Source organism: Condylura cristata, unplaced genomic scaffold (genome assembly GCF_000260355.1).
Source record: "Condylura cristata isolate star-nosed mole 26May11 unplaced genomic scaffold, ConCri1.0 scaffold00002, whole genome shotgun sequence".
Lineage (NCBI taxonomy): Eukaryota > Metazoa > Chordata > Mammalia > Eulipotyphla > Talpidae > Condylura > Condylura cristata.
The window spans coordinates 40,446,218-40,464,984 of NW_004567103.1; the positions used below are offsets into that span (position 1 = coordinate 40,446,218).

Genomic DNA, 18,767 nt, shown 5'->3' on the forward strand with positions numbered 1-18,767 from the left:
TCACCTAATTTGAATTTGAATGCTATACCATGTGATGACAAAGCCTGGGTTAGCTTTGGCTGACTCAAAAGTCAACCAAGTTAGTCATACTAAAAGTAAGAAAGACTAAAATTAAAAATAAACATGTCATTCATTGAGAACTTTTTAACAATGCATAAAGAAATCACATGGGAGAAGATATTGTACTAACGTTCCCTTTCTCTTGATGTTTTACTTTCTTAGAAAAACCAAGCCCACCTGAAAAACTTGGAGTAACAAGTGTATCCAAAGATAGTGTGTCCTTGACCTGGTTGAAGCCAGAACATGATGGTGGAAGCAGAGTTGTACATTATATTGTTGAAGCCCTGGAAAAAGGACAGAAAAATTGGGTTCGATGTGCAGTGGTGAAGTCAACCCATCACATTGTTTCTGGCCTGAGACAGAATTCTGAATACTTTTTCCGGGTGTTTGCTGAAAATCAAGCTGGCCTGAGTGACCCAAGAGAGCTTCTGCTTCCTGTTCTTGTTAAGGAGCAGCTAGGTATGTCGAATTTCATGTAGAAGTAAAATGTCGAATTATTTGCATTGATTTGACTTAACTATAGAAACTTTTTCACCTTCGCCTGTCATAATCTTATATTTCAGAACCACCTGAAATTGACATGAAGAATTTCCCAAGTCACACCGTATATGTTCGAGCTGGTTCAAACCTTAAAGTGGATATTCCAATTTCTGGAAAACCACTGCCCAAAGTGACCCTGTCACGTGACGGTGTCCCCCTGAAAGCAACCATGAGATTTAATACTGAAGTTACTGCTGAGAACCTAACCATCAACCTCAAAGAAAGCGGTGCTGCTGATGCTGGCAGATACGAGATCACTGCTGCCAACTCTAGCGGAACAACCAAGACTTTCATTAACATCATTGTACTGGACAGGCCAGGCCCTCCAACCGGCCCTGTTGTCATTAGTGATGTAACTGAAGAAAGTGTAACTCTCAAATGGGAGCCACCTAAGTATGATGGTGGAAGTCAGGTCACCAATTACATTGTACTCAGGAGAGAAACAAGTACTGCAGTATGGACTGAAGTGTCTGCGACAGTGGCCAGGACCATGATTAAAATCATGAAGTTGACCACAGGAGAAGAATACCAATTCCGCATCAAGGCAGAAAACCGCTTTGGTATCAGTGATCACATAGATTCAGCTTGTGTGGTTGTCAAACTGCCATACAGTAAGTCACCAAACTTCTCAAAGATCTCAGCTTTTAGTTTACACAAGTGTTTTCAATGTCTGTATTAACTATGGGATTTCTCTCTTTTGTAGCAACCCCTGGGCCACCATCTACACCAAGGGTCACTAATGTTACTCGAGAAAGCATCACCGTGAGCTGGCATGAACCAGTGTCCAATGGAGGCAGTGCAGTTATCGGCTATCATCTGGAAATGAAAGACAGAAACAGTATCTTGTGGCAAAAAGTCAACAAAATGATTATCCGCACAACCCACTTCAAAGTTACAACAATCAGTGCAGGACTCATCTATGAATTCAGGGTGTATGCAGAAAATGCCGCTGGTATTGGAAAACCCAGCCACCCTTCTGAACCCGTCCTCGCCATTGACGCCTGTGGTATGTGTTTGTCACGAGGACAGGACTAGCTACTTAAAATGCAAATATTATTTTTTGGGTATTCTCTTCTTTAATCTTTTTTATTATATATATATATATATATTTAAAGGTTTATGCATACAGAACTGGGGTACAGGTGAGGCGAGAGGATTCACAGAGACAGAGTGGGGAGCAGAACAGGCCGACTGACGAAGTACACTGCTGAGGGGAGCAGGTCAGGGCAGGTCAGGAGAGGTCTGCCACACCGTGTGGTCACCTCCGGGGCAGGAATCAAACTCATGCCACAGTGACTTTAACTTCTTAGTGCTGTGCTTTAACCCGCTACACCTCCAGGGAGGGCCTTTATATATTTTTTTAACATCATTTTTCATTTTTATACAGTGTGTGCTTTTTCACCTCAGGTGTGATCTCAATGCAGTTCCCACCACCAGTGCACCCCTGTGCCATCACCACAGTGCCTTTTGCTCTTTCCACCCTTGTTCTCCTCTCCCTATTAAAATGCTAATCTTATTTCTGCAAAGTAAAAAAGTGACCTACTGCCACTAATTGACTTTCTCCTATAACCACAGAGCCCCCAAGAAATGTCCGCATCACTGATATTTCAAAGAACTCTGTCAGCCTTTCCTGGCAACAACCAGCTTTCGACGGAGGAAGCAAGATTACAGGCTACATTGTTGAAAGACGAGACCTTCCAGATGGCAGATGGACTAAAGCCAGCTTCACCAATGTTATTGAGACTCAATTTGTTGTTTCTGGCTTGACTCAGAATTCCCAGTATGAATTCCGTGTCTTTGCTAGGAATGCAGTTGGTTCCATCAGCAATCCATCTGAGGTTGTAGGCCCCATCACATGCATAGACTCTTACGGTAAGCATGTTTACACATTGAATCTCAACACCAACCTGTTTTTCCTTACTTTTCCTGGTCCTAATTTATAGAATTAACTTTTACTGTGTAGCTTAATTAGTTTTGTAGAAGAAATTTTACGCTAGCTAAGAGAACTAGGGAAAATTTTGATTACTGTAAAATGTAAAGTTTAAACTACAAGATTTCCTCAGGTCTTCCAGCTTCAACATTTTGAATTTTTTGATTGTTTGGGTTGGTGCTTTTACTCTGTCATTATAAATTATCAGTCAATCACTAAAACCATGGTTGAGTGTGCAGAGAGTAGTCTACTAAACTACTCACTACTAAACTAAGAGACCTCAGTGATGATATTATTAGCTGAAGCTAATGTTTTAGGGTATTTTTCCATGACCTATCTCTCTGAGTTCTTTTTTATTTTAAGATTTATTTATTTATGCATATAGAACTGGCGTACAGACCAGAGGCTCAGGGAAGGTGAGAGGATTCACCAGAAACAGAGTGGGAAGCAGAATAAGTGGATTGATGAAGTACACTGCTGAGGGGAGCAGCAGGCAAAGCAGGAGAGGTCTGCCACACCTTGTGGGTCACCCTGGCTGGGGATCAAACTCATATTGAGGTGGCTGCGGCTAGCTTCACAGTGCTGCACTTTAACCCGTTGCACCACAGGGAGAGCCCATTAGTTCTAACAGCCCTATCATTCATCCATTTTACAAAAGAGAAACAGAAGTTTAGGGTGCTGTGTGACCTCCTCACTGTCAAGCAGCTCATTAATGATCCATTGGGAAATCAAAGAGGCAAACTCCAGAACTCTTTCTGCTTTGCTGTCAGTCCAAAATATACATACTTAGCCACCCTGGAAAATAAGTGGCATATTTAACTGTACCACTGGAAAAAGTGGCACATTAAAAGTTGCATAAGCCAGGTACCTTGCAAGACTTTTTTCTAGAAGTTTCCCATTTGCAAGAAGGTGTCACTAAATGGCAAAATATCTACTTCCATCTTCATGCTGGGAATTCTTGGGCTGCTCTTTATAAATCAACTTTGTGGGCAGTGAATCAGTATTTGTGAGATTGTGAAGCAAGTCAAATTACTTCTGTTTGTCTTAAGTTCTAAGCAGTCTGTCAGAAAATCTCTTCAGTGGAATACACAGCTTTGTGGGTAGAGAATTCAAACTACAAGGATCTCATGTGAAATTTGTGCACTTGGATATAGGTGAACTGGAAAGGAAATTAAAAGAGGAGGTGCTTAGAAGAAAAAGAACATAGAGTGAAAGAGAGTGTATAAAGCAGCTTCTTCAATCATGTTCTTTCTCATTGCCATAGTATATTTTATCACTGGGATGAAACACCTAGCAGACTTTAAAATGTTTTTAAAGTTTCTATGCAAGTAGTGACATTGGGATACAGAGCTTGCTCATAATCTTCCCTATCTGGATTAGGAAAGCACTTGTAAGATTTAAATGTTTAAAATAATAAACAGAAAGAATTAGAGCTACTGTGTTGGTCTATATATAAGTATTATTTAATAAGGGGCAATAATCTTTAAAGATACTAAAATTATTTTTTCATCTTTGTGATCTTTTAAATCTCTTATCTGTTTTCCTTTCAGGTGGGCCTGTAATAGATTTGCCTCTAGAATATACAGAAGTTGTAAAATATAGAGCAGGCACATCTGTAAAGCTCAGAGCTGGCATTTCTGGCAAACCAGCACCTACAATTGAGTGGTATAAAGATGATAAAGAGTTACAGACCAATGCACTGGTGTGCGTTGAAAATACCACTGACCTTGCATCTATACTTATCAAAGATGCAAATCGCCTTAATAGTGGAAGCTATGAGTTAAAACTAAGGAACGCCATGGGCTCAGCTTCGGCCACCATCAGAGTGCAGATTCTTGGTAGGTGCTGAGTTCAAGCTACTGTCACCTTCTGTTTGTCTAAGCTTAATGATTTCCATTTAGTAGTCTTTAAAAGGTACTAACATATTATTTCACCCTTTCATTGACAGACAAACCAGGACCTCCAGGTGGACCCATTGAATTTAAGACTGTCACTGCTGAAAAGATAACTCTTCTCTGGCGACCTCCAGCAGATGATGGTGGTGCAAAAATCACTCACTACATTGTGGAAAGGCGTGAGACAAGCCGTGTTGTGTGGTCAATGGTGTCTGAAAATCTGGAAGAATGCATCATTACAACCACCAAAATTATCAAAGGAAATGAGTATATCTTCCGGGTTCGAGCTGTGAACAAATATGGAATTGGGGATCCACTGGAATCTGACCCAGTGGTAGCAAAGAATGCATTTGGTGAGATATGATTTCATCAGAAAATTGAAATCAAACATTGAAAAAATTTTCAAAACAAATATAAGCTATTCTGACTATCTTGTGCATACATTTCTTAGGATGATTTTAATTTTCTTTTGTATCACTTCTCATTTTCATCCTTTCACCAACTAGAAAGCATAACATTCTCAGATAAGAACTGAAGACTGAACAACTCATCTGTACTGTTTACTCTTTGAACTCATTTTCATTTCCTTTTCTAGTTACACCTGGGCCACCAAGCATACCAGAGGTGACAAAGATTACCAAGAATACAATGACGGTTGTCTGGAACAGACCAGTTACTGATGGTGGCAATGAAATAAGTGGCTACATCCTTGAAAAACGAGACAAGAAGAGTCTAGGGTGGTTGAAAGTCTTAAAGGAGACTATCCGTGACACCAGACAGAAAGTGACAGGACTTACAGAAAACAGTGACTATCAGTACAGAGTTTGTGCTGTAAACGCTGCTGGACAGGGTCCATTTTCTGAGCCCTCCGACTTTTACAAAGCTGCTGATCCCGTTGGTAAGTGTTCATCAGAGCAGCATTTTCACCTGTCTTCTTTAGTGTCACTAGATCATACATGGTTATGTAATTACTGTACTGTGAATTGCAGACCCTCCAGGCCCACCAGCTAAGATAAGAATCTCAGATTCCACTAAATCATCCATCACCCTTGGGTGGAGTAAACCTGTCTATGACGGGGGCAGTGCTGTTACTGGATATGTTGTCGAGATGAGACAAGAAGAAGAGGAGGAATGGACTGTTGTTTCTACCAGAGGAGAGATCAGGACTACCGAATATGTCATTTCTAACCTGCAACCTGGAGTCAATTACTACTTCCAGGTATCTGCTGTAAACTGTGCTGGACAAGGAGAACCTATAACAATGACTGAACCTGCACAGGCTAGAGACATACTTGGTATGTACCTCCTGGTATGGTTGTGGTTTCATTTTTATTACAGGAAGTTGCTCATTTTCTTTCTCTAAAATCCATTGTGTCCATCTTTTGTTTACAGAGGAACCAGAGATCGACCTAGATGTGGCTCTCAGAACCTCTGTTATAGCTAAAGCTGGTGAAGATATACAAATACTGATTCCCTTTAAAGGCAGACCTCCACCTACTGTCACATGGAGAAAAGGCGAGAAGAATCTGGGCAGTGATACCAGATACAGTATTCAAAACACTGATTCATCTTCATTACTTATTATTCCTCAAGTTACTCGCAATGACACGGGAAAATACATTCTCACAATAGAAAATGGAGTTGGTCAACCCAAATCTTCAACTGTGAGTGTTAAAGTGCTTGATACACCAGCTGCCTGCCAGAAACTACAGATTAAAAATGTTTCTCGAGGCACAGTCACTTTGGTCTGGGAGCCTCCTCTCATTGATGGAGGATCTCCCATAATTAATTATGTCATTGAAAAGAGAGATGCCACCAAGAGAACATGGTCTGCAGTGTCACACGAATGCTCCAGTACAGGCTTTAAGATAACAGATTTGTCAGAGAAAACGCCCTTCTTCTTCAGAGTGCTTGCAGAAAATGAAATTGGAATTGGGGAGCCCTGTGAAACTACAGAGCCCGTGAAAGCTGCCGAAGTGCCAGCTCCCATACGTGACCTCTCCATGAAAGACTCCACAAAGACATCCGTTACCCTGACCTGGACCAAACCTGACTTTGATGGTGGTAGTGTCATCACAGAGTACATTGTGGAAAGGAAAGGTAAAGGTGAACAAGCATGGTCCCATGCTGGCATAAGCAAGACTTGTGAAATCGAGGTTGGCCAACTTAAGGAACAGTCAGTGCTGGAATTCAGAGTGTCTGCCAAAAATGAGAAAGGACTGAGTGACACTGTCTCTATTGGGCCCATTACAGTGAAAGAACTTGTAATTACACCTGAAGTTGACCTGTCAGAGATCCCTGGGGCACAAGTCACTGTGAGAATAGGGCATAATGTACACCTCGAATTACCTTATAAAGGAAAACCCAAACCATCTATCAGTTGGCTGAAAGACAACTTGCCACTGAAAGAAAGTGAAAACATTCGTCTCAGCAAAACTGAAAACAAAATTACTTTGCATATTAAGAATGCCAAGAAGGAGAATGGAGGGAAGTACACTGTTATTCTTGATAATGCAGTTTGTAGAAACTCATTTCCCATTACAGTCATCACCCTGGGCCCACCATCTAAGCCCAAAGGGCCCATTCAATTCGATGAGATTAAGGCTGACAGCGTCATCATGTCATGGGATGTGCCTGAAGATGATGGAGGGGGAGAAATTACTTGTTACAGCATTGAGAAACGGGAAGCTTCACAAACTAATTGGAAGATGGTGTGTTCGAGTGTTGCCAGAACAACTTTCAAAGTGCCTAATCTAGTCAAAGATGCTGAATACCAATTTAGAGTTAGGGCAGAAAACAGATACGGAGTCAGCCAGCCACTTGTCTCCAACATCATTGTGGCAAAACACCAATTCAGGATTCCTGGACCTCCAGGGAAGCCAGTTATTTACAATGTGACTTCTGACGGCATGTCCCTCACTTGGGATGCTCCAGTCTATGATGGTGGTTCAGAAGTTACTGGATTTCATGTTGAAAAGAAGGAAAGAAATAGCATCCTCTGGCAAAGAGTTAATACTTCACCAATATCTGGAAGAGAATACAGAGCTACAGGACTAATAGAAGGCCTGGACTACCAGTTCCGTGTATATGCCGAAAATTCTGCTGGTCTAAGCTCACCCAGTGATCCAAGTAAATTTACCTTAGCCGTATCTCCAGTAGGTAAGTGACTGAATATTGTTCACATATAATTAATTCAGCAACTGACTATGTTGGTAACAAATCAAACCTCTTCTATATACCGCCTCATATTATGATTGTCACTAGATTGCTTTTGGACCTTTTGGCTAAGATCAAGACTATTCTTGTCACTAGTGTATTCAAGTCAAGTAACACAAGGTAGCTGGATTTAAATCAGTCTAATGAAGTAATTTAAAGTTCTTTTTAAAGACTATGAAACAAAAATTGGCATTAATGACTAAAATAAGCTTGGGGAATTTATTCATGTTCTTTTTCTTCTGATGATGATTGAAAGTTCTTTACAGAAATATGACGCATCTAATTTCCACATAATTCTTTAGACCCCCCTGGCACTCCTGACTACATTGATGTCACCCGGGAAACTATCACACTTAAGTGGAACCCACCATTGCGTGACGGAGGCAGTAAGATTGTGGCCTACAGCATTGAGAAACGGCAAGGGAATGATCGCTGGGTCAGATGCAACTTCACTGACGTCAGTGAATGTCAGTACACAGTCACAGGGCTTAGTCCTGGAGATCGATTTGAGTTCAGAATAATTGCAAGAAATGCTGTTGGAACAATAAGCCCACCCTCTCAGTCTTCTGGTATTATTATGACAAGAGATGAAAATGGTAAGTATTTACAACTGCTTTCCTATGGACATTCACAATATTTTTAAAAGTATTTTTGGTTCCTGATCTGCAAAATGGAGACAGAAAGCATCCTTTCTCATAGGTTACTCAAGAAGGTGACTGAATTACATTTTCTACTTCTCAAATGAAGAGAACAAAACACATAATTGGCATCAATTCTTTTTATCTAGGCTATTATTTCACTCCATTTACATATAAATAGAATACAAGTGGGAATGAGTTTTTACCTTTGTAATTTCAGTCATTTATAATAAAGAAGAAGACTCTCTCCAGGGTAACTATTCAACTTTACTGTGATATTCAAATACACACCCAACAGCACTGTCATTACAGTGCTTGCGTGCAGCAATATCCTCTTACAGGACCATGCTAAACATGAGCAGTATTCAAAGTAAATGATCTGTTAATGTTCTGTTCCTCTTTTTTTATAAATGGCAATGTAAGATAAATAGCTTGACAGACACTACAGAAACAAGCTAGTGATATGCAAATGTTTAGCCCCATCGTCTAAATTCTCAATTGTCAATCACACTTTCAAAACAGGTTTTGAGTAAAATGCATAAGCATTATCCTCCAAGGCTTTATTTGGTGCTAAAGGAAAACATGTTTATTTATATATTAAGTTGAACTAAGACCTTCTTTCTCTTTCTTTTTTAGTACCACCAACAGTAGAGTTTGGCCCTGAGTATTTCGATGGTCTCGTTATAAAGTCTGGAGAGAGCCTTAGAATTAAAGCTTTGGTCCAGGGACGACCAGTACCTCGAGTAACTTGGTTCAGAGATGGAGTAGAAATTGAAAAGAGGATGAACGTAGAAATAACAGATGTCTTGGGCTCCACCAGCCTCTTTGTTAGAGATGCTACTCGGGAACATCGTGGTGTATATACCGTGGAAGCCAAAAATGTATCTGGCACCACAAAAGCAGAAATTACAGTGAAAGTACAAGGTACATTTAAAATAGCTTCTTAATCTTAAAATTTATGGAACTTGGATTAGAGACATGCCTAAAAATGCATTTGAATGGATAAAGGAAAAGCTACTAACTCTGGAACCTTTCTCTTATAGATACACCAGGAAAACCAGTTGGGCCAATAAGATTCACCAATATTACTGGCGAGAAGATGACTCTGTGGTGGGAGGCTCCACTCAATGATGGCTGTGCTCCCATAACTCATTATGTCATTGAAAAACGGGAAACAAGCAGGCTTGCTTGGGCACTAATTGAGGACAAATGTGAAGCCCTCAGCTATACTGCTATGAAACTAATAAGTGGCAATGAATACCAATTCCGTGTTTCAGCAGTAAACAAGTTTGGTGTTGGCAGACCACTTGAATCTGACCCAGTGGTTGCTCAAATACAATACAGTAAGTGTGCTTTTGTTTTTTAAGTATTTATTTATGCATACAGACCTGAGGTACAGGCCAGAGGTTCAGGGGCAGTGAGAGGCTTCTCCAGAGACAGAGTGGAGAGGAGAGCAGGCAGATCAACGAAGTACACTGCTGGGGGGAGCAGCAGGAGAGACAGAAGAGGTCTGCTGTGCCTTCTGGGTCACTTCCAGGGCCTGGGACTGAACCTGCACTGAAGCGGCTGCAGCTAGCTTGCAGTGCTTTGTCCTAAACCATTGCACCACCAGGGAGGGCCCAAGTGTGCATTTTGACTAGATGGTACCATGTCAATAATTAACTTGCAAGCATTCATGCAAACCTATCTAATTGGTTTGCTTCTTTGCTTTCATTTTACAGCTACTCCCGACGCCCCTGGTATTCCAGAACCTAGTAATGTAACAGGCAATAGCATTACCTTGACATGGGCAAGACCAGAATCAGATGGTGGCAATGAAATTCAACATTATATCCTTGAAAGGAGAGAAAAGAAAAGCACGCGCTGGGTAAAAGTGATCAGCAAACGGCCAATCTCTGAGACAAGATTCAAAGTCACTGGCCTGACAGAAGGCAATGAGTATGAATTCCATGTCATGGCAGAAAATGCTGCTGGAGTAGGACCTGCAAGTGGCATCTCAAGACTCATCAAATGCAGAGAGCCTGTCAACCCACCAAGCGCTCCCTCTGTGGTCAAAGTGACAGACACATCAAAGACAACTGTGAGCTTAGAATGGGCCAAGCCAGTATTTGATGGGGGCATGGAAATAATTGGGTATATTATAGAAATGTGCAAGGCTGACTTAGGAGACTGGCACAAGGTGAATTTAGAGGCATGCGTGAAAACAAGATATACAGTCACCGACCTACAAGCAGGTGAAGAATACAAATTCCGGGTTAGCGCCATCAACGGTGCTGGAAAAGGAGACAGCTGTGAAGTGACTGGTACAATTAAAGCAGTTGATCGATTAACAGCTCCTGAGTTAGACATTGATGCAAACTTTAAGCAGACTCACATTGTTAGAGCTGGAGCCAGTATTCGCCTCTTCATTGCCTACCAGGGTAGACCAACACCTACAGCCGTGTGGAGCAAACCAGACTCTAACCTTAGCATTCGGGCTGATATCCATACAACAGACTCCTTCAGTACCCTCACTGTAGAAAACTGCAACAGAAATGATGCAGGGAAATATACTCTGACTGTGGAAAACAACAGTGGCAGTAAGTCGATTACATTTACCGTAAAGGTGTTAGACTCTCCAGGCCCACCGGGCCCAATTACTTTCAAGGATGTGAACAGAGGATCTATTACATTGATGTGGGATGCCCCTCTCCTTGATGGTGGTGCCCGGATCCATCACTATGTAGTAGAGAAACGAGAAGCAAGTCGCCGTAGCTGGCAAGTTGTCAGTGAAAAATGCACTCGACAGATCTTGAAAGTCAGTGACCTGGCAGAAGGTGTTCCATACTATTTCCGTGTTTCTGCAGAAAATGAGTATGGTGTTGGTGAACCCTATGAAATGCCAGAACCAATCTTAGCCACAGAACAGCCTGCTCCCCCTAGGAGACTTGATATCGTCGACACAAGCAAATCTTCTGCAGTTTTAGCTTGGCTAAAACCTGAACACGATGGAGGCAGCCGAATTACCGACTACTTGGTTGAAATGAGACAAAAAGGATCTGACTTCTGGACTGAAGCCGGTCACACCAAACAGCTGACTTTTACAGTAGAGCGCCTTGTTGAGAACACAGAATATGAATTCCGTGTGAAGGCAAAGAATGATGCTGGCTACAGTGAGCCCCGGGAAGCCTTTTCTTCAGTTATCATCAAGGAGCCTCAAATTGAGCCTACTGCTGATCTTACTGGAATTACCAATCAGCTCATAACTTGCAAAGCAGGAAGCACATTTACTATTGATGTGCCAATCAGTGGTCGTCCTGCTCCCAAAGTAACATGGAAGCTCGAAGAAATGAGACTTAAAGAGACAGATCGGATGACTATTACAACTACAAAAGATAAAACGACCCTCTCTGTAAAGGACAGCATGAGAGGGGACTCTGGAAGATACTTCTTGACCCTGGAAAATACAGCTGGTGTCAAAACATTTACTATCACAGTTGTGGTCATTGGAAGGCCGGGTCCAGTGACTGGCCCCATTGAGGTCTCATCTGTCTCAGCCGAATCATGTGTCCTGTCATGGGCTGAACCGAAAGATGATGGAGGCACTGAAATTACTAATTACATAGTTGAAAAGCGTGAATCAGGTGCAACAGCTTGGCAGCTTGTCAATTCCAGTGTCAAGCGCACTCAGATTAAAGTCACTCATCTCACAAAATACATGGAATATTCATTCCGTGTCAGTTCAGAGAACAGATTCGGTGTCAGCAAGCCTCTAGAATCAATTCCAGTAACTGCTGAGCATCCATTTGGTAAGAAAAATCAAAATCAGATTTCAAAGTCTCTATAATTTAAGAATTGCCCCTGAGTTTTAGAAAATTGTATTCATATTTGATTCCTATGTTTGTATTTAGTCCCACCAAGTGCTCCAACCAGACCTCAGGTCTACTACGTGTCTGCCAATGCCATGTCTATTCGTTGGGAAGAACCCTACCATGATGGTGGCAGTAAAATCATTGGCTACTGGGTTGAGAAGAAAGAACGGAACACCATTCTTTGGGTGAAAGAAAATAAAGTGCCATGCTTAGAGTGCAACTACAAGGTAACTGGTTTGGTAGAAGGACTAGAATACCAGTTCAGAACATATGCACTCAATGCTGCCGGTGTGAGCAAAGCCAGTGAAGCTTCAAGACCCATAATGGCTCAAAACCCAGTTGGTAGGTATCAAAACTTAAAAGCATACTACTACTACTACTACTACTAATACCAGAATTCAGATTTGTATTTTTAACCATATTTTTGCATCCCTTCCAGATGCACCAGGAAGACCAGAGGTGACAGATGTCACAAGAGCAACAGTATCACTGATATGGTCTGCCCCAGTATATGATGGAGGCAGTAAGATTGTGGGCTACATCATAGAGCGTAAGCCAGTCAGTGAAGTTGGAGATGGTCGCTGGCTGAAGTGCAACTATACCATTGTGTCCGACAATTTCTTCACCGTGACTGCTCTCAGTGAAGGAGATACTTATGAGTTCCGTGTGTTGGCCAAGAATGCAGCAGGTGTAATAAGCAAAGGATCAGAATCTACAGGCCCTGTCACTTGCCGAGATGAATATGGTAACAGTCCATATTTTCCTTTCAAACTGCGATAGTTTATATGAAAATAAATTGTTGTGTATTCATTCACATCTATTTTTGCCTTTGACAGCTCCACCAAAAGCTGAACTGGATGCAAGATTACAGGGTGATCTGGTTACTATCAGAGCAGGATCAGATCTTGTTCTTGATGCTGCAGTTGGTGGCAAACCTGAACCCAAAATTATCTGGACCAAAGGTGACAAGGAACTAGATCTCTGTGAGAAAGTGTCTTTGCAGTATACTGGCAAACGAGCAACTGCTGTGATTAAGTTCTGTGACAGAAGTGATAGTGGAAAATATACTTTAACCGTGAAGAATGCCAGTGGGACCAAGGCCGTGTCTGTCATGGTCAAAGTTCTGGGTAAGCTTATCAATTGTCCTTTTATTTGTATAGCATGTTGAAGTGTTGGCAGAAAGACTGACCTTCATCATTGATTGTCATTACAACTGTTTCAGATTCCCCTGGCCCATGTGGCAAGCTCACTGTCAGCAGAGTAACAGAGGAGAAATGCACTTTATCCTGGAACCTTCCTCAGGAAGATGGAGGAGCAGAAATAACTCACTACATTGTGGAAAGACGCGAGACCAGCAGGCTCCACTGGGTGATTGTAGAAAGCGAATGCCCAACTCTATCTTATGTGGTTACGAGACTCATCAAGAACAACGAATACATATTCCGAGTAAAGGCAGTAAACAAATATGGCCCTGGCGTGCCTATTGAATCAGAGCCAATTATAGCCAGAAATTCATTCAGTGAGTATCAATGCTTTCAAGCAACTCAGTAGTTAAAATGTAATGGGATCTGGGGAAGGAGAGGGGGACAGTCATATCAAAAGTGATTTTATACAATTCTGATCATCTTTATTTTCATAAAAATATAAACAGCTATTCCATCACAACCTGGAATACCTGAAGAAGTTGGAGCTGGCAAAGAACACATCATCATTCAGTGGACAGAACCTGAATCTGATGGTGGTAATGAGATCAGCAACTACCTAGTAGACAAACGTGAGAAGAAGAGCTTGCGCTGGACACGTGTCAACAAAGACTATGTGGTGTATGACACCAGACTGAAGGTGACAGGCCTGATGGAAGGCTGTGATTACCAATTCCGGGTGACCGCAGTGAATGCTGCTGGAAACAGTGAACCCAGTGAAGCTTCCAACTTTATCTCATGCAAAGAACCATCATGTGAGTTCCAAGAATCACACAGAAATCCTGTGCTCATCAAAGCCATTTTACAAATAACTTTCTTACATGCCATTTCCAAAAATTTATAGAATTTATGAATGATCTAGAAAAAAATATGCTTATTAAAGGAATCCTCAATATAAGTTAAGATAGAGAACATTTAAACTACCAGTTCTATCAATAAGTTAGCAATTGCTTCACTGAGGATTGTTGCAGTGATTAACAATACTAAAAGGACACACATATTTTATAAATCTTCCTAAGAATGGAGAAAAAAAACATTGTAGTGATGACTACTAAAAAAAAAAAAAAAAGTCTCTTTTAAAAGAGGCATAACCAAGGATAAAGTTTCTAGTAATTTACTAAATAACAAAATAAACATCACAAGTGCTTTAAAAAAAGTGGCAAATCCTCGTACAGATTTTGAGCCCAAGAACTTAAAGGAATAAACTGATTGCTGTATTCATTAAAAATGTGAAAGTGACAAGTGATATTAACCCTGTGGAAGCTGAGCAACTAAAGAAAAGTTCCTGAGAATAGGTACTTGAAGCAATAAGCTTAACTGAAAGAGTACAGAATAGCTAGCCAAAGTAGAAAAGAAATATCAATCTTTCAGAAGCACTTTATTTCATAAAATGATGATGGTGGCAATGATGATAGTGAAATGTAGCATATAGGGCTGTTTTGTAATATCAGAAGGGCCCAGTTATAAATGTTATCTTGCTAAGTGTGGACAGAGAAAAAATAATGCTTTTGTGAGTCCTGAAAACCAAAAATAACAGTCTCAAATTTTCTTTGTCTGTGTAATATCTACATTTCCCTTTCTGAATTCCATAGATACCCCGGGACCACCTTCTGCACCAAGAGTTGTAGATACCACCAAACGCAGCATTAGTTTGGCATGGACCAAGCCCATGTATGATGGTGGGACTGACATCATAGGGTATGTTCTTGAAATGCAAGAGAAGGATACTGATCAATGGTACCGAGTACATACCAATGCCACAATAAGAAATACTGAATTCACTGTGCCAGACCTTAAAACAGGCCAGAAATACTCCTTCAGAGTTGCTGCTGTGAATGCAAAGGGTATGAGTGATTACAGCGAATCAACTACTGAAATTGAGCCTGTGGAAAGACTAGGTATTTATAATATAAGCTTTTGGATGAACTGTTTTCTCATCATATTTGTTCATGAATTAAGTTTTGACAATTTTCTTTCCAGAAATACCTGATCTGGAGCTTGCAGATGATTTGAAGAAGACTGTTACTCTCAGAGCTGGGACCTCACTGCGCCTAATGGTGTCTGTCTCTGGAAGACCACCTCCTGTCATCACATGGAGCAAGAAGGGCATTGACCTTGCGAACCGGGCAATTATTGACAACACTGAGAGCTACTCTTTACTTATTGTGGACAAAGTTAACCGGTATGATGCTGGAAAATACACCATTGAAGCTGAAAATCAGTCTGGCAAGAAGTCAGCAACAGTACTTGTAAAAGTATATGGTAAGCATTTGTCTTAAAATTGACTGCTGCATGTAGATTCTCCAAATATATACACCTTTAACCTATGATTGATTGTTTCTCTAGAGAAAAATAATGTTGGATATGTTTTCCTACCCAAACATGTACACACACAAATGTATCAACTAATCAAGAAAATAATTTGGATTCATCATTCTATTTTTTAGATACTCCTGGTCCTTGTCCTTCAGTGAAAGTTAAGGAAGTATCAAGAGAGTCTGTGACTATTACTTGGGAAATTCCCACAGTTGATGGTGGAGCTCCAGTCACCAATTACATTATTGAAAAGCGTGAAGCTGCCATGAGAGCATTCAAAACAGTAACGACCAAATGCAGCAAGACTCTTTACCGAATTTCTGGACTAGTAGAAGGAACTATGTACTATTTCAGAGTACTGCCAGAAAACATTTATGGCATTGGAGAACCTTGTGAAACATCTGATGCAGTGCTGGTCTCAGAAGTGCCTTTGGTCCCCACAAAACTAGAAGTGGTCGATGTCACCAAATCAACTGTCACCCTTGCCTGGGAAAAACCACTCTACGATGGTGGTAGCCGACTCACTGGCTATGTTCTCGAGGCCTGCAAAGCTGGCACAGAGAGATGGATGAAGGTTGTCACCTTAAAACCCACAGTGCTAGAGCACACTGTTATTTCCTTAAATGAAGGTGAACAGTACTCATTTAGAGTTAGAGCACAAAATGAAAAAGGTGTGTCAGAACCAAGAGAGATCGTCACAGCTGTGACTGTACAAGACCTCAGAGGTATGTAGCAAATAGTCAAAATTGGCAGTAATAGTAAAGAAAACATTCAGCATTCATGAAAATTTTTCATCAGATTCATGCTAAAAAATAAATATCCAATTTCTTTCTCATAGTATTGCCAACAATTGATCTCTCTACAATGCCTCAAAAGACCATCCACGTCCCTGCTGGTAAACCAATAGAACTGGTGATACCAATTGCTGGTCGCCCACCACCTGCTGCTTCCTGGTTCTTTTCTGGTTCTAAACTGAAAGAATCAGAGCGTGTCACAGTTGAGACTCATGCTAAGGTGGCTAAATTAACCATTCGTGAAACTACCATCAGAGATACTGGAGAATATACACTTGAACTGAAAAATGTAACTGGAACTACTTCAGAGACCATTAAAGTTATTATTCTTGGTAAGGATGAGTGATAAAAACACTAGCAATTTGACCTAAATATGATTTAAAATGAAAATTCATTTCCTGCATTTCTTTTTCCTTCCTAGACAAGCCTGGCCCACCAACTGGCCCAATCAAGGTTGATGAAATTGATGCTACGTCAGTTGTCATTTCCTGGGAACCACCAGCATTGGATGGTGGTGCTCCACTGAGTGGTTACGTGGTAGAACAGCGTGATGCCCATCGTCCAGGATGGCTGCCAGTGTCTGAATCAGTGACAAGACCAACATTTAAGTTTACCAGACTCACAGAAGGAAATGAATATGTGTTCCGTGTGGCCGCAACAAACCGCTTTGGAATTGGCTCCTATTTGCAGTCTGAGGTCATAGAATGTCGCAGCAGCATCAGTAAGGCCACCTTTCTCCTATCTCTAATTCTGACCATTGACTATTAACAGAAAAATGCAATTTGTCTTTAATATGCCTGGTGTGAGTAAAAGGTTCAAAAAATGACCTGAGTCCTTCTAAGATTTCTAAATCTCCTTTATCTGAAGTCTTCAATGTGGTTAGTTTGTTTTTTGCTTTTGTTTTGCTTTTTTAATGAAAGAGAGAAAGGAGTTAGGGAAGAATGGAGAAAGGAATGACTGGTTATAGTGAGTGCATGCTTAATAGAGGTTGATAGAATTGAAGAAAATTAGGAATAGCTCTTAAGAAAATTGAAAAATATGAAAACACTAGAAAAATAGTTTAATACACTATTCAAAAAGCTAAGCCACACATAAACAATGTGTCTTTATTTTTTATTCATATTGCAATAGGATGTTTTCCTCTATTTTGCTGCAGGTATTCCTGGACCTCCAGAATCACTGCAGGTGTTTGATGTCTCCCGTGATGGCATGACACTTACTTGGTATCCCCCGGAAGAGGATGGTGGCTCCCAAGTGACTGGATACATTGTGGAGCGCAAAGAAGTGAGAGCAGATCGATGGGTCCGTGTAAATAAAATGCCAGTGACAATGACACGGTACCGTTCCACTGGCCTTATTGAAGGCTTAGAATATGAACACCGTGTCACAGCCATTAATTCCAGAGGGACTGGAAAACCAAGTCGTCCTTCCAAACCCACTGTTGCCATGGATCCAATTGGTAAATATGTTTGCATGAGTCAAGTTCATTTTAGAACAATTTAATGTAGTCAATTTCATCCTTAACATATAACTTTTGGAAAGTATATCTTTTTGTATAACCATCTTCACAATAAAAATATTGAATATTTTCATCATTTACTTGTATTGCTTTGTGGATTATTACCAATCCACCCATAGTAGCTTTTGAAAAATAACTTTTTATATCATGAATTTACTTTCTTCTTTAAAATGAGATTTATATTATGTGCCCTATATCAGTTTTCAAGCCAGTTAGTATTTCTGAAAGCACTTTAAAAACGACTGATAAATGCAAGATAGTAGTGATCACAAATAAAATATTTAAGATAAAGGAAAAAGCAAGAAGTATATTTTTAACTGATAAAATAAATGTAATTCTTACAAAACAAAAAATATTCTAATGCTAACACTCCATGCTTCCACAACTTGTTAAATCTGTTAAGTGTCACCGTTGCTTTAACTTTTTAACAACTTTAACTATTCTATTGTTGCCTTATTCTTATTCCAGCTCCTCCAGGAAAGCCACAAAATCCAAGAGTTACAGATACAACAAGAACATCAGTCTCTCTGGCCTGGAGTGTTCCAGAAGATGAAGGAGGATCTAAAGTCACAGGCTACTTGATAGAAATGCAAAAAGTAGATCAACATGAATGGACCAAATGTAACACTACTCCCACCAAGATTCGGGAGTATACTCTAACACACCTACCTCAGGGTGCTGAGTACAGATTCCGTGTCCTGGCCTGCAATGCGGGTGGACCAGGGGAACCTGCTGAGGTGCCAGGAACAGTCAAAGTCACTGAAATGCTTGGTAAGACACAGGACTATTTACTTTCTGCTAAAATT

General features: G+C 40.7%; 1 protein-coding gene across 1 annotated transcript in view; it reads left to right on the top strand.

Annotated features, from left to right (window-relative positions):
* Positions 1-18,767, top strand: part of TTN (titin) — a 274,545-nt gene that overhangs the window by 240,617 nt on the left and 15,161 nt on the right. The window contains exons 275-299 of the mRNA XM_012726861.1: positions 223-519; positions 624-1,211; positions 1,304-1,606; positions 2,176-2,472; positions 4,081-4,368; positions 4,479-4,778; positions 5,021-5,323; positions 5,415-5,720; positions 5,818-7,584; positions 7,944-8,237; positions 8,916-9,203; positions 9,323-9,622; positions 10,001-12,067; positions 12,170-12,472; positions 12,570-12,875; positions 12,967-13,257; positions 13,353-13,649; positions 13,782-14,087; positions 14,925-15,230; positions 15,313-15,594; positions 15,780-16,373; positions 16,487-16,774; positions 16,864-17,163; positions 17,599-17,901; positions 18,430-18,732. Of these exons, the coding sequence (XP_012582315.1) occupies positions 223-519; positions 624-1,211; positions 1,304-1,606; positions 2,176-2,472; positions 4,081-4,368; positions 4,479-4,778; positions 5,021-5,323; positions 5,415-5,720; positions 5,818-7,584; positions 7,944-8,237; positions 8,916-9,203; positions 9,323-9,622; positions 10,001-12,067; positions 12,170-12,472; positions 12,570-12,875; positions 12,967-13,257; positions 13,353-13,649; positions 13,782-14,087; positions 14,925-15,230; positions 15,313-15,594; positions 15,780-16,373; positions 16,487-16,774; positions 16,864-17,163; positions 17,599-17,901; positions 18,430-18,732 (11,277 nt within the window). The remainder of the gene's footprint in view (positions 1-222; positions 520-623; positions 1,212-1,303; positions 1,607-2,175; positions 2,473-4,080; positions 4,369-4,478; positions 4,779-5,020; positions 5,324-5,414; positions 5,721-5,817; positions 7,585-7,943; positions 8,238-8,915; positions 9,204-9,322; positions 9,623-10,000; positions 12,068-12,169; positions 12,473-12,569; positions 12,876-12,966; positions 13,258-13,352; positions 13,650-13,781; positions 14,088-14,924; positions 15,231-15,312; positions 15,595-15,779; positions 16,374-16,486; positions 16,775-16,863; positions 17,164-17,598; positions 17,902-18,429; positions 18,733-18,767) is intronic.